Here is a 14,770-nt window from a genome sequence, read left to right on the forward strand (position 1 = left end):
CTTTTGCTACCTCCTGTACAATGCCTGTAAATTTCTGGGGAGAGTGATAGCTGGGTGGCCAAAGCCATCTGAGGCTGTTTTGCAGTGTTCAGCAATGGAGCTCAGCCACGTGGGACCATCTCCTTGCACCGTTTCACCTCCTGGCATAGGAGCAGCCTGTATTGCCTCTGCCTTGCACACATACAGGTGTATATAGATGACCCTACGAAACAGTCCATGTTACAGTTACCTGGGGGAGAAACTCCTCCATCTCTACCTAGGATCATTTTGGGTCACTTTTGAATTCCTATCACTATAGACATGTATTTTTCAAATATACATAGACCATTATATGTGGTGCTGTTACCCATCTGTGTAAATGCATGCATGCTGTATTACGGAACAAATGCTCCTTTGAGATTGTATGTAACATCCAGATATGAACAGATGATATAACCCTTATTCGTCCTCTCTTATGTCATCTGTCTCTTTTGAGAGGCTTCTGTTCTTAGAGCTGAGGTTCAGTAGTTTCATTTTCTGTGGTTTATGCACAAAGTATGGCTGGTGTCTTTGTCGAAAGAAGTTGCCTGATCACTGATAGCTGCAAAGGAATTGGGTTCCTCCACCTTCCCACTGCTTTTAGTCCTGGTTTGATCAAAACCCAAATTTTGCCCTTGACAATTTGAGACTCTGGAGTAGACTTATGACTTATTCATGAATCTTGGATAAGGGTGCTCTGATAGAACCACTTCTAGGTGAGGAGGAAAGAGAATCTACCTCAGCACTGTTGTAGGAGTTGAGGATCCTTTCTCTTTCAGGCACTTTGATATTTGGAAGCGTACAACAAACACTATGCTCACACTGCCACTTGCACAGGCAAGAGTGGCGGTTTTCTAGCATCCAGGACTTGCACAAATAGTAGCTGGTATAGGAATATTTCTTGTTCCCAAATATCAGCCAAAACATCAAGTGTTAATCTGTCCCCATGGTGATAAGCATATATTTTCACAGTATAAAAAGCTGTCAAAACCAAGCACTTGCATGTTAAATATTGTTCAGCATTGGAGTCTGCTAACTTACCAATTGGTTGATGTGGTGATTTTTAATTTTTTTTTTTTTTTATTGCAGGCTGAAAAGGCAGAAGGATTTATCAGACTTCCAGACTTCAGTGTGGACCGAGCAATTGAATGCAAAAAAAAGCAGTAAGTTTATCTCTTGGCCCGTTTTGCATGATTTTTACAACGTTGCAAGGAATTGAATCTCCGTAGTGTCTGACAACGAAGCTGTGGGGAGCTCTTCTGTGTTGTATAAATAATGAGATATTAATTGAGCTACTGAAAGAAAACCATATTGCAAAAATATTTTTGAAAATTCTCTGCCAGATGTGCTCTGCTAAAACTACAAATAAAAAAGTAGATCAGTATGCCAAATACTTTTTTTTTTTCTTCCTTTTTCTTTGTTCACTGATCATGAGTAAGTTGTAGTCTATCTCAGATACCTTCTCTTAGGTAGGGAGGTCAACAGTGGTTCAAGTAATGCTTCTTCCCTCAAAGTTGGGACTATTCTTTAGGCTGCTGTGGCGCACCTGAGCTTGGGCTGTACTTGAAGCATCTGGTTGTGCAGGGAATAAAAACTTTGTTTAGCAGGATACACCTTTCAAAATATTCTCTCCAAACTCGATATGTAGCACTGTCTTCCAGCTGCTTCTGAGCACACTTCAAAGGTTTGGATGGGTGTTGCTGCTATTCAAAGTTATAAAGCTCAGCATGGTTTTTATGCTGTCCCTCAAGAGAAAGCCTTCGTTCTTCTGTTTCGGTCTCACAGTGAGATTAGCTGTAGGTGTTCTTGTGATTAATTATGGGCTTGACTCCTCCAAAGAAAGGAGACAGCTATTTTGAATATGGGGAGCTCAATTTTGTTTTCTCAGAGGAAAGGTTGAGCCACATAGTACAGGACCATGAGAAAATGTTGCCTTTCGCTTCTTCAGCTGTTGGCTGTCAGTGATTGGGAGGGAAATGTGCTCATCACTTATTTAGGATCAGGTGAGTTAAGAGAATTGTGAGGAGTGACAGGCGCTGCTGGGGCCCAGTCAAACAGTGTGTGCTTCCATAGGACAGTCACCTAATGAGGAACAAGAGGGGAGCCACACAGTCTCAGGACCAGAGACTATGTTTTAGGAAAAAAAGACTCTGAAAAGTCTTACTGGTGGATATTCAGCTAAAGCATAGTCTGGGGCTGAGACCAACAGGTTAACTACTGGAGGTAGTTAGGGGACTACCTCCATTTTTTTTGTTTCAAACCTGCCACCTAGTTGCCTCTTTGGTGCTTCCTAAAACTTGTCTTGGAAAAGACAGTGAAAAGGCAGTTCCTATTCACCCGCTGCATGCCGTTGTTATTTTATTGTATCACACGTCCCTTCCCTCAACCATCAGTTTTCTATGCTGTGGGGTCTTAGCCTGATTAAGCACCCATGGAAGCTGTTTCACACCTTGTGTCACCCCTGGTGCTTTCTCCGAACCTTTTTCAGGTTTACTTTGCTTTTCAGAGCTGGGAGAAGCAAAACTGCACACAGTATTCAAGATGTGGGCATGCAACAGAATTATGTAATGGAATAGTGAAAGTCTCTCTTTTATTCTTTATTCCTTCCTTTTTAGTTCCTGTGGTTTATATCTTCTGAATAATGTGTGGCCTAGGAAATGAGCTAAAAATAGACTAGAGTTCGAAGGATGGATAAGCTGATCCAGATTAATATAGTGGAGCGAATAAATATTTAAAATAATTAATTCAGGTATTATTTTTTCTTTCTTATGTAAACTAGTTTTCTTCATATCTCTTCTATTTTTCTTTTCTTAAAGTGCTATTAAGATCAGCCACCCACAGATCAAGACATTTTATTTTGCGGCAGAAAATGTTCTGGAAATGAACACGTAAGTAGGAGCGACTGGCCATGTGTCGTGGTTTAACCCCAGCCAGCAACTAAGCACCACACAGCTGCTCAATCCCTTCCCCCCCCCCCCCCCCCACTGCAATGGGGGAGAAAATCAGGAAAAAGAAGTAAAACTCGTGGGCTGAGATAAGAATGGTTTAATAGAACAGAAAAGAAGAAACTAATAATGATAATGATAACACTAATAAAATGACAACAGCAATAATAAAAGGATTGGAATGTACAAATGATGCGTGGTGCAATTGCTCACCACCCCGCCGATCGACACCCAGCTAGTCCCCGAGCGGCAATCCCCCGCCCCCACTCCCCCCAGTTTATACACTAGATGTGGCGTCCCATGGTATGGAATACTTCATTGGCCAGTTTGGGTCAGCTGCCCTGGCTGTCCTGTGCCAACTTCTTGTGCCCCTCCAGCTTTCTCGCTGGCTGGGCATGAGAAGCTGAAAAATCCTTGACTTTAGACTAAACACTACTGAGCAACAACTGAAAACATCAGCGTTATCAACATTCTTCGCATACTGAATTCAAAACATAGCACCATACCAGCTACTAGGAAGAGAATTAACTCTATCCCAGCTGAAACCAGGACACCATGTTTCATCCTGTCTCATGCCTGAGAACATCCTTTGAAAGTTCATTCTCTCACTGTCAATTGATTGTTGACAAAGTTATTTGGGGTATTACCAAGTCTGTTTTGTTTCCTAGTCACTTTATAGAAAGAAACTACTGCTATTTGTTCACTAATGACAGTTGAAATCAGAATCGCATTATTAGCCTGATTTTGATACTAATCTTCCTGACATTTGCTGGTATAAATCCCTTTCCATTAGAGGTGCAAAGATTTGATAGCAAGTTCATCACCTTGGGAGAAGTGAGGGAAGAAAGGAAAGAGAGGGAAAAGCTTAATATAGTTTTGTCCCAGAAGTGATCTAGGACTAGAATTTAATAATGTCTGCTTTCAGAGTAGCATGTCAGTTAACAAGGAGGGTTAAAGGGATAGGAAAAGGCTGTTTCTTTAATGTAAATAAGCAATTACTTCAGCACCAAAATATGTTGCAGTTAAATGATCCTCATGACAGATCAGAAGTTTTCTTTCTACAAATGTCCATAAGAACAATTCATTCATGCAATTTTTAATGCAAGAAGTAAAAATGGATATGAATACTGGCAGTTTAGAAACCACTGAGCTATCAGAAATAGGTATTATTTGCTACTGGTGCAGTTTTGGCTGATTTAGATACATCTCATCTTCTTTGTCTGTTTAACTTCAGATTGCAGTCTGTTCACAATGCTATTGCATTACATGGCAAAATACTGGGTACAAAGCAGTACAATTTAAATGGCAAGAGAGCTCCTATGATAGTCAGGTCAGGATTTTAATCATGGCTCTGCTGGTGATCTTTGTGAGATTCTTCACAGGGCATTGACTGTTCTTTCCCCCTATAAATGGGAGACCTCATACATATTTACCACTATAGAAAAAGATAGAGGTTGAGAGAATGTGTGTGACCTTCTGAAAGGGCTATAGATACAGAAATGTATGATACTACAGTAGTGTATGTACATAAATATATATTCATAAATCTGTACTGTATAGACACAGGCAAGTAAGTATAGATGGAAAGAATGTGTTGCCCTTTGCAACTTGGAGCAGAGCAGAGCACACTGGTGGGGAGATAACCATCCATTCTTGTATCTCTGCGTTTCCTTCCAGAGCTCCTGAATGGAGTGAGAAGTTCTTGAGGCAGATGGGCTGAGGATGACTGAGAATGAGGGACTGCTGGACAGGAATATTTCTGTAGAGAGAGTAATCCTGGTTGAGAGAAGAGAGGGAAGAATGTGGGGAAAAGGAAAATTAGAGCTGATGGAGGATGTTAGTGAGTGTTAGCAGCCAGTTTGGAGCCCAGCTGGAAATTCTCAGTGTCCTAATGACACTTCTGAAATGTTTAGTCTCATGTGAGTGACTGAAATCTATGCAGGTGTCCCAGCTCTTATGCCCCCAGAATGATTTTCTTCAAACTCCACTTCTTGAGTAAATTTTATTTTGGCTTAAAGCTAGGTAGCCTAGCATTAGAGCAGTTTGCACTACACTGCACTAATACTAACTCCTCACTGTTGTAACTGATGATATTTTCCTTGGCAAAGTATAAAATACATGCATTTAATACATAAAGTACACGCATACTCACGCATATGTCAAAACAGACTGAAAGACATCTGCTGTCTTGGCTCTAGTCCTGCAAATACGTATGCATGTGAGTGGTTCCACTGAACTCACCAGGGCATTCGCATGTGTCAAGTTACTGGTGTGCATAAATGCTTGATGGATCATGACCTTTTGTAACAATTCATGCATATATATCTATTAAATCAACAGTGGATTTATTAATACAGTCATTTGCTTCATTAATTTAGCATGTATTTGCTATTGTCATGCACACATGAAAAGTAAACATGTGCTGGCTAGCTGTGTGCATTTACCTCGCCAGTTGCATGCAGTTACTAGCAGTCTGTCTGACCTTGTGGTTAATGAAGTCCTGGATTTTTTTAGCAAACCTTTTCTTTTGTTAAGATTCTTTTATTTAAAAAATCATTCTCTTATGATTAGCTGTTAGAAGACAGTCAATAATTTACTCTTACAGAAATGACACTTTGTTTTCTTGAATTATGTGGCTCTGTTGTTCAAACTGCAGTCTAAAAATCCAGTTACTTTGACACTGATCTTACTAGCAAATTTCCCATTGCTTCAGTAGAATCAAGATCAGACACAATGTTTTTTTTCAGAGTTATGAATCTTAATTCCTGCCCTTCATGCATTCCCTATTTAGGTGTTCACTTTTAATCTGAAAGGCTTGAGCTTTTTTTAGTTGTTAGTTTCTTAAAACCTGGATAGATCTGAATGACCTACAGGCAAACACAATATGCAAAAAGCATATCTAGGGATTGTTTCTAGCACTAGAACAATGCAGCCACCTAGGAAAAGAAAAGAAAAAAAACCCCAACTGTTAATAGCTTAAAGCAACACAGGAAGTGAGACTTGCTAAAAACAAAAGTACATAGAGAATTGAAGAAAGCAGTATATAATGGTCAGAAAGTCTGGTTTTAAATGGCTTAGATTCTTAGGCTGTGCTGTGATAGCTTTGGTCAGGGCAGCTGACATCATCTTCTATGGCTCCTATGCCTTTTGCTTCACCTCAGGGGAAAGATGACACCTCAACAGCAGGACTAAGCTACTGACATTGTGTTATAGCACACATACTTTTCCTTTAGCTTCCACAAATGCAACTCCTTGGTCATCAGTAGCGCTTTTTTCAGGATCAGGGAAAGATGATGTTCCAGGCAGCTAGTCCTGCTCACCACAGGGAGTATTGGTATTCAGGTAACTGGTGCCTTTCTAGAAGATGATCTAAGAAATAGAAAGAAACTTGGACATTTAGTCTTCAGGTTAATGAAAATGTAGAACACATCTGAAAGGGGCAAAACTCTGTTGGAACAGCATGCAAGTATTCCTAACTCTATATTCCTTCTGTTTCAAACACAGGTGGCTAAGTAAGCTGGGTATGGCTGTAGACCCTCAGGCACCCAATGGGAAGAATGAGGAAGGTACGCTCCTAACGATGGTTTCAGCATGTAACTACATCAGGTTCTTCACAGGTTTTGCTTGGCCAGATTTTTGTCAGCTCTTTTCTTTCTTTTAAACTGTCAACTTGGGTCTTTCTACTGACTGAGTTCAGAGAAACCACACTGACACAGCACAGAGTAATCGCAGAAAAAGAATGGTGAGAAACAGTGCCACTGAGAGACGCTCAGTGATCTTCTGAGAGCTGTGTAACTACTTTCTGGCAGTTTGCTGGCTTGCTAAGCCTACCAAGTGAAACAGCTGTGCTACTCTGGGTTTTGAGCTGGTAAGGTATATTACAGGAGTTGTGCTATGGCCCAGGAGCTTGCTAGCTTGGGAACATCTTGTGCAATATAGACCCGTCCCTATTGTCTCTTTTGTTCCTGTGGATTTCAACAGCAGCAATGTTGGGGGGCTTGGTAGTGGTGTACTGAAGAGTACAATTTTCTTCAGAGCCAAGCCCAAGAGTTTTAAAAGTTCCCTAGCAATTTATTTATTGTCTTAATTTGCACACTGACCTAATAGATCATTTTGGCGGCAGGATACCTGCACTCGAATCACAAATCTGGGCAGGGGACAAAGCAACTCACCTGTCAGAGTGCTTGGAAAAGCTGCTGGTGAGGACACATGTGCTGGGAGCTGTTTTAGAATGAGAAGTGCTGTGGGTAGTATTATGTTAGCAAACCAGGGGATGGAGTCTGACCTGGTGTGCTGGTTGACAGCTGGCTGAATATGAGCCAGCAGTGTGCCCAGGTGGCCAAGAAGGCCAATGGCATCCTGGCCTGTATCAGAAATAGTGTGGCCAGCAGGAGCAGGGAAGTGATTGTTCCCCTGTACTCGGCACTGGTGAGGCCGCACCTCGAGTACTGTGTTCAGTTTTGGGCCCCTCACTACAAGAAAGACATTGAGGTGCTGAAGCGTGTTCAGAGAAGGGCAACCAAGTTGGTGAGGGGTCTGGAGCACAAGTCTTATGAGGAGCGGCTGAGGGAACTGGGGCTGTTTAGTCTGGAGAAGAGGAGGCTGAGGGGAGACCTTATCGCTCTCTACAGCTACCTGAAGGGGGGTTGTAGTGAGGTGGGTGCTGGTCTCTTCTGTCAGGTGGCTGGAGATAGGACAAGAGGAAATGGCCTCAAGTTGAGGCAAGGGAGGTTTACGTTGGATATTAGGAAAAATTTCTTTACTGAGAGGGTTGTCAGATATTGGAACAGGCTGCCCAGGGAAGTGGTTGAGTCACCATCCCTGGAGGTATTCAAAAAGTGAGTGGACGGGGTACTTCAGGACATGGTTTAGTGGGCATGGATGATGGTTGGCCTCGATGATCTTGAAGGTCTTTTCCAACATAAATGATTCTATGATTCTATGATTCTGAGGAGTATGTATCTTCTGGGCTTTTGACCCTCCATTTTTAGAGTATTGGTACCCAGTACCTTTTTTAGAACTGCTCAGGTTGTGACGGAGCTGTCATTATGAAGAAGAAACTGGTATTTGTAGTAGTATGAACACTTAGGTGATGCAGCCTGGTTTGTCTAATCTAATTGAAATGCTTCTCTCTGCATCCCTTCTGCTGTTTCCCAGAATAAGGTTGTGGTTTATGTCCAGGCTTTGGACATGTAATTCCATTATTGATTAGTTGGATCTGGCTCTGTTTATACTCTGCCTCCATTTATACTCTGCCATTAAAAATAGCTTTGGGGCTGGTAAACATAGATACCACCGAATTCTGGAGATTCAGCAGGTCTCATAGATTTCTTTGTTTTCAGTTCATGGTTCCTCTTTATTTCTTGTCAGGAAACTTGTTAATTCCCATATCTCCAAATTCCTCCAAAATGCCTGTGTCCTTTTGGAACCCAATTTTGCATCAAAACAGTCTGAGATAATCAGGATAAAGTGTTATATTGAGTATTAGGCTGTGTAGCAAGAACTGCATGGTAGTTGTACTTGGGGAGGAAGTGTCTAAACGTTGTCCATGTTTTCACAAAGGAGGAGTTTGATGGAAGATAAGGATGGTCAAAATTCTATATATGAAAACATTTTTTTTTTAAAGCCTCAAAAAATGTAATATTGGTTGTGTTGGCTGAGTCAAGAATTAGAAAACAATTTGAAATGAGTTAGCCCACTAATCTTAATAAAAAAAAAAATGACAGAAAGATACAAAATAATCCACTCAATAACCTCTGCAGCAGATTATCTAATTACCCTGCAATAAACATAACATTGCCAAGATTTCTTCAGCTTTTAAAACTGGTGGCCCATTTTCCCTTCAGAAAAAGGCACTCTGATTCTGGTGTCAAACACCTCCTCATCTTTCCGTGTGTGTCTTGTCACAGGTGCCCCAGCATTTGCTGTGAGTGTGGGTTCAGCAGCCCACTGACATGCCTGAGTGGATGTGGCCTTGCAGAGGCATTGCTATGTTTCAGAAAAATGCTTTCATTACCCACAGTCACTTCTGTTCCTGCTGACCTCGTTCTCCACTCTGTATCACACACATAACTCTTCAGGAGGGTCTTGGTTCTTGTTATGGCTGTTCTTGTGTATTGATGTACTTTCTATGCATTTTAACCTCACCCCCCCAACCCCATTTGCCTATTTAGAGTATCAGAAATATCTGTCGATTGTTTTGCAGTTCTTCTGTGTGCCTAAAAGGGGACCTGTAGAAACAATAAGCTCTTTACTAAGAGTTATTCAAGAATGCATTAACAGACCCTTAGAATTTGATGTAGGACTTACTGCAGCCAGTCTCAGTCCTTTATACTAAGATGTGCCAGCACATATTTCCAGTAACAGAATAGCAGCTATGCTATTAAAAACCCTATAATTCTGCAAACAGTATGGGGAGAAAAAGTAATGTCTTTAAGTTTCACTCTGTTAACATCTTAGAAACCTCTTTATTGTGTATAAAATTTTTCTCTTAAAACTTTGTTGCCATCACACTGTGTTTATTATAAACCCCCAAATGACATGCACAAAAAGACAGTGTGTGGGTATTAATTTAGTTAAAAGATGAGATAATCACAGGTGATTTCCCAGAGACACACTGTTTTCTAGAGGTGTGAACTCTTGAAGTCCAGCTCTTACAAAATGCTCCCTGAATATAAACAGCCCTTGCCCACTTGGGGAGAGAGCTGGAGGGTTGCTTCCACTGGAGAGACCCAGCTGCTCTTGGACAGCACAAGCAGTGCAGAGTGCTGGCTCCCGTGGAGACCTCAGGGGCAGCTGCTGCTCTTGTGACACTTGGCACTCACTCATGTTGTCCTCATTAAGCTCCAACTATGTCTTTGCAACCTTTCTTGTGCCCAGCTCAGTTGGGTGGGGGTGAGCACTGTCACCCTTCACATGTGATGGGTGCAGGGCAGGACGCAAGCACTTGCTCCTATAAAGGTTGGATGTGAAAGGCTGATGCGTGCTGGGAGATTTAGCAGTGGGAAGTGACCTTGCCCAGTGGTTACAGCTAGGCCCTGGGAATAGGAACCAGCAACTTGCTGCCTCCTCTTTTCTGGGTTTTATTTTATCAATGATTATCACTTCATTTAATCCACTTTTAAAAAGCTTCTGAGAAAATGGTTTCACCAGCTACACATGTAGTTGAAAGAAATAAGAACAGGACTGCCTCTCTGCCACATGTCAAGAGATACCGAGGCTCTATGAGTTTGCTTTTTATTAAAAAAAAAAAAAAAAAAAAAGAGTGGGGTGTATAGTCCTAGAATACTGTGCTTACTTTTAGTACTAGCTTTGCGCATGTACTGCCATGCTGCGTGGCGTGCCTATGTGAGTTATCATGTGGTGACGGAAGACTCCCATGAGGCTGCTTTGTGGTTTCCAAAGCACCATGCAAGAAATCTGTTTTCTCCAAAATTGCAGCCAAAACACCAATGCCTGTTGCTAGCTCCAAGAAAACTTACCGATTACAGAGATTAAGGGACAGCATCTACTACTTGCAACAGGTCTCCCTAACTTGTGACAAATGATGCAGCCTTTCTTTTAAGGCTGCAAAGGGAGGAAAAAAAAACCCACGCCAAACCGATCTGTGAAGCTATCTGGAGCAGCGCCACCTGGTGTTTCCTGCCATAGTAAATTAGCAAATTTTTTTTACTTATATAAAAGAAAAAATGTTGCCATGAAATAGTGTAGCATTACCACATATCGGTTAATTTTCACTGTAGGAGACACTGACTTGTTACAGCATGGCCCTCAGCACAGAACAACCTGCTTGGTGATCTTTCGTTACCACAGTGTTGCGAGGAATAAATGAGTGTTGCTCTAACACTTTGTTTTTGCTCATTTTCCATGTGTGCCTCAGAATGCTACAGCGAAAGTGAACATGATGATCCAGAAATAACAGACACACCACCTCCCCCCTACACAGTCCAGCCACCATCTCCTCCTTCGGTAAGTGTTGCAGTAATTAGCTTGTTTCTTGTTGCTAGCCAGTTGGAACAAAATTTTCTTGAGGTGGTGGACCTTTGAGGAATAACCTGTAACAGTGGCTAGAAGTGTTTACCCTGTGTAAACATGGCCTGTAAAATGAGGATGCACTGACTGCCCCTGCCCTGTGGCAGAGCACACAGTTATTGCAGCCTGCCCTGCTGGGAGCCCCGCGCTGTAAAAGAACAGCTCCTTCAGATGGAGGCATATTTATCTTGCTGGAGAAAGGAAGGTGTCACTCTACCTCATACACACGCTGTGTCTTTTCTTTACAAGGTTTTTAACACACTGCCATAACCTAGTTTTTCATACTTTTTTTTTTTAATCAGTCCCAAATCTTCTTTCTTTTTGTGACCCCAGTAGCGTAGCATCATCCAACAGATTTGTATTTATTTATTTGAGTGAGCTGTTCTTAAGAATGCTGAATTTGAAGCGGCTTTTGTGGCAGTGAAGGGAAAGAGGCTTTTTCTTATAGTGATAAAATTGGTTCTTTTCCTCTACCTCTGAAAAATAGACTATAAAAAAAGAAAATAGGCATCCTCCCAAAATCTATGCTATTTTTCTCTCTTGCTGTAGCATATTTGCCCAGAATATTCCTTGCTGCCTCGCTTCATTTCATAAATTAGAATAAGCACTATGCACCTTCATGTGGCTAATCAAATTGACTCGCCTAATTATTAGCCATTTATCTCCCTATTAATCTTGTTTCTGTATTGTTGCTTTTCCCAGTGATCTCATCTCCCCTTACATGTGCTTTAAGATATGAAGTTTACTTAATTCTGTGGTTAGAAATGAGTAATCTGGTTTGGGATGGTAATGCAGCTGAAATAAGGAATCCTGAGTTCAAGCCTTTCCCATCTGAAAGTTAACATCGAGGGGTATGCAGTAATATACTTGGTACTAAATCATCTCATTGCACCTCATGGAAGGGAAATGTTTGCTGCCTCCTTGGTGTGGCACAGGTTCCTGTATGGCACGTCGAAATGACATCCAGTAGCTAGGGTAGGCACAGAGGCAGTGAAGCAGGGACAAATTTGAAATATACGGATGAGCTGGAGAAGCTTGTGTGGTCACAGGCAATAATAAAAGGAGATGTCATGCACAGGGTTGCCTGTGTGGCAATCCCTAATTAGCTCACATAAAGCTGGGAGCGTATGCCACACTCACCCACTTGCCCCTTTCTGTTTCTGTCAGGTAAGTCAGTCTTCATTTACTCTCCTGAAACAGTTGTGTAACGTTAATCACCGTAAAACAATCCACCTGGCATTTGAGGGGGGGTGTTCACTGCTGTGTAAAACGTGATTCCTTATTGCCTGTATTAACTGTAAGTTAAATGTGGCTGAGTGGCTATAAATATCAGAGAAAATAGGAACCTTGACAATACATCTCCAAGAGTTATTCTGGGCCGAGGGCTGATAATGAAGCATCTTGAATTTTATATCTCAGTGGCTTGCCTTTAAGAGGCTGTAGATGTCTTTTCTGTCTGCTCACCTCTGAGTGAATGTCTGCATTTTTCCAGATGATGAGTTTTAAACAGGTGCTGTTTTTTAGCTTTCTGTTTTCCTGGCTTCCTGCTGCTTGTCAATCTGTTGCTGCAGAGGCGATCTCTGGTTGTCTCCTTCCCATATGCTCTTGTTGAGTGCTGGCTTCCATGTTTTAGCAGGGGACACGTGGGAGGCAGGCAATGGTGCAGGTGCCGAGGCGTCCTGCTTCCTCAGCCTTTCCCTTAAAGGTTATCTTTCCTCTAGCCTTTACCTCTCTCAGCTGATTTCCCTTCTCCTCATCCCCAGCTTAAAATCCCTTCCCCCATGGACAAAGATTAGTGTGTCCTGAGCAAATTTGTCATCTTTTCACTCCAGAATTGGACACTGGAATAAGCTCCAGCTACCACGGGTCTGCCCTATGCTCAGCTTGCTTATGTGGTAGATAGGAACAGTTAGGTACCAATGCAGCTGTGATTGACTGCAAGTCAGAGCCTCCTTTTAAACACCTGACTTAATGCCCTTTTCCCTTCTGGACAAGTACTGGAGCAAGAAAACCACTGGAAGGATTGGGAAAGCCAGCTTCTACTGGAAAGTCAATTCTAGGAGTGGAGCTCTTGGTTGTCTCAGGGAAGGCTGGTTAAACATTGCTTGGTGCCTGTTTATTTGATGTGGAGTTTTTGAACCAAGCCATGAGGTCCCAAACGTGTGATGAATTTGGGTTGATACTCTGTGGGTACACCACTTTTGGAAGGCCTGCTTGAATCTTTTCAGATTGCTACTGGAAGAGACACTCACCCTGGAAACCCAGCCCAGCATTAAGAATGCCGCAGGCATTGACTAGGGTTCATTTCTTTTTATTATTTTTATCTTTTTTTAAAGTTGTACTTCTTCCTCCCGAGTGCCAAAGAGATTTTGCAAAATAGGAATTAGGAGCTATGGACATTTTGGAAAATCAAACCAATGTTGTCTTAAGCAGGAAGGTCTCCAAATTTCTTGAGATCAACTCCAGACTGAAAACTATTAGTCTGGAAACTAATAGCCAGCCAGGTGCAGGCTCTGTTACGTGTCGGAGCAGCAAACATTTTGCTGTACTTATAGCACAAAGTTTTCACTTGCTGTTCTGTTCTCTGCTGACCCAAACCATTTTGAAACTTGACAAGGAAAAAAGTAGTGATCATGAACTTTCTATGTTTATGCATGCTTTGGGTACTGTGGAAGAAAAAAAGCAAGTGAAGAACAAGTAAATTTTAACATCTGTAGGACAAAAGTTAAACTGACCATCTGCATTAATTTCTCCACATGTGAATGGATTTATAGTTCAAAAACCAGCAGCTATGTTGAGACAATACATTGCAGCAGTCCCAAAAGAGCAGTTGAGGTGTTTCATGGTGATAATTTTTCTCTAAAAAATGCCTAGAGACTCATTGATCTCCAGTGGAATCCTTATGATCTGCTGGCTCGAGCATCTGCTTTTTAAAATGTCCCCAAATGGAGACTTATAATTATACGGATGATTGCAAAACTTCCAAAGGAATGACTCAAGGAAGTTAGGTAAACATTTGTCATGCCAAAGAAAAAAACCACCATAACACATATGTAGAGAAAAAGAAACATATTCTGGCAGTCATCTTTGTTCTCACCCACAATTTTTTATTTAACACACAATTAAAATGAAAATAAAGATATATTCCACTCAGTGAGGCACAGTTTTTATTTCAGTGGCACTTTCTTTTGCATGGACGCATGCCAGAGAAATAGAGGTGAGATCTAACATCTTTCTTTCCTGTCTTAGAACAACTGAAATTAGACCATCCACACCATGTGAGTGAGAGCTTTTACTGTTCAGTTGTTCTGCTTGGCTGTACAAATGCTTCAACAATTTGTCTTTGCAACAGGAACTCTTAGATGAAATGCTTCAGGTCACCTGTATTCCCAAGGACATTTTTATCACTCGTACATGTAGTTTATGACAACATCTCGTCCTTTGCTTTGGGATGCATTTGTGAAGGTTTCCTTTTCAAAAACAAAAATCCACCTGAAACACAATGTTGTACTTCGCGTAATAGGAATATAAATTAAGTTTTGTCCCACAGTGTTTGGGACAGTCTTGGAGGAATGGCTTTGAAAATTTACAAAAGTGAAGAAAGTGCTACAAACAAATGGTGACCCACAATGTGATATTGGTCCTCCTCATCTTCTGAATTTATTTGTAGCTACATGATACAGCTAGATTAGAAGCACAGGAAGGCAAATTACTTTGCTTTTTTTAATGTAAAAAGGAAGTAGTATACATTACAGCAACACTGAATTGCAGAGGTT

General features: G+C 41.5%; 1 protein-coding gene across 5 annotated transcripts in view; it reads left to right on the forward strand.

The window, feature by feature from the left end:
• IPCEF1 (interaction protein for cytohesin exchange factors 1) overlaps nucleotides 1–14,770 on the forward strand; it is an 88,048-nt gene that overhangs the window by 53,048 nt on the left and 20,230 nt on the right. For all 5 annotated transcript variants that reach the window (XM_052784681.1, XM_052784679.1, XM_052784682.1 and 2 more), the window contains 4 exons: nucleotides 1,108–1,181; nucleotides 2,835–2,906; nucleotides 6,468–6,529; nucleotides 10,843–10,931. In XM_052784681.1, coding sequence (XP_052640641.1) covers nucleotides 1,108–1,181; nucleotides 2,835–2,906; nucleotides 6,468–6,529; nucleotides 10,843–10,931 — 297 coding nt within the window. The remainder of the gene's footprint in view (nucleotides 1–1,107; nucleotides 1,182–2,834; nucleotides 2,907–6,467; nucleotides 6,530–10,842; nucleotides 10,932–14,770) is intronic.

This window comes from Harpia harpyja, chromosome 4 (genome assembly GCF_026419915.1).
Source record: "Harpia harpyja isolate bHarHar1 chromosome 4, bHarHar1 primary haplotype, whole genome shotgun sequence".
Lineage (NCBI taxonomy): Eukaryota > Metazoa > Chordata > Aves > Accipitriformes > Accipitridae > Harpia > Harpia harpyja.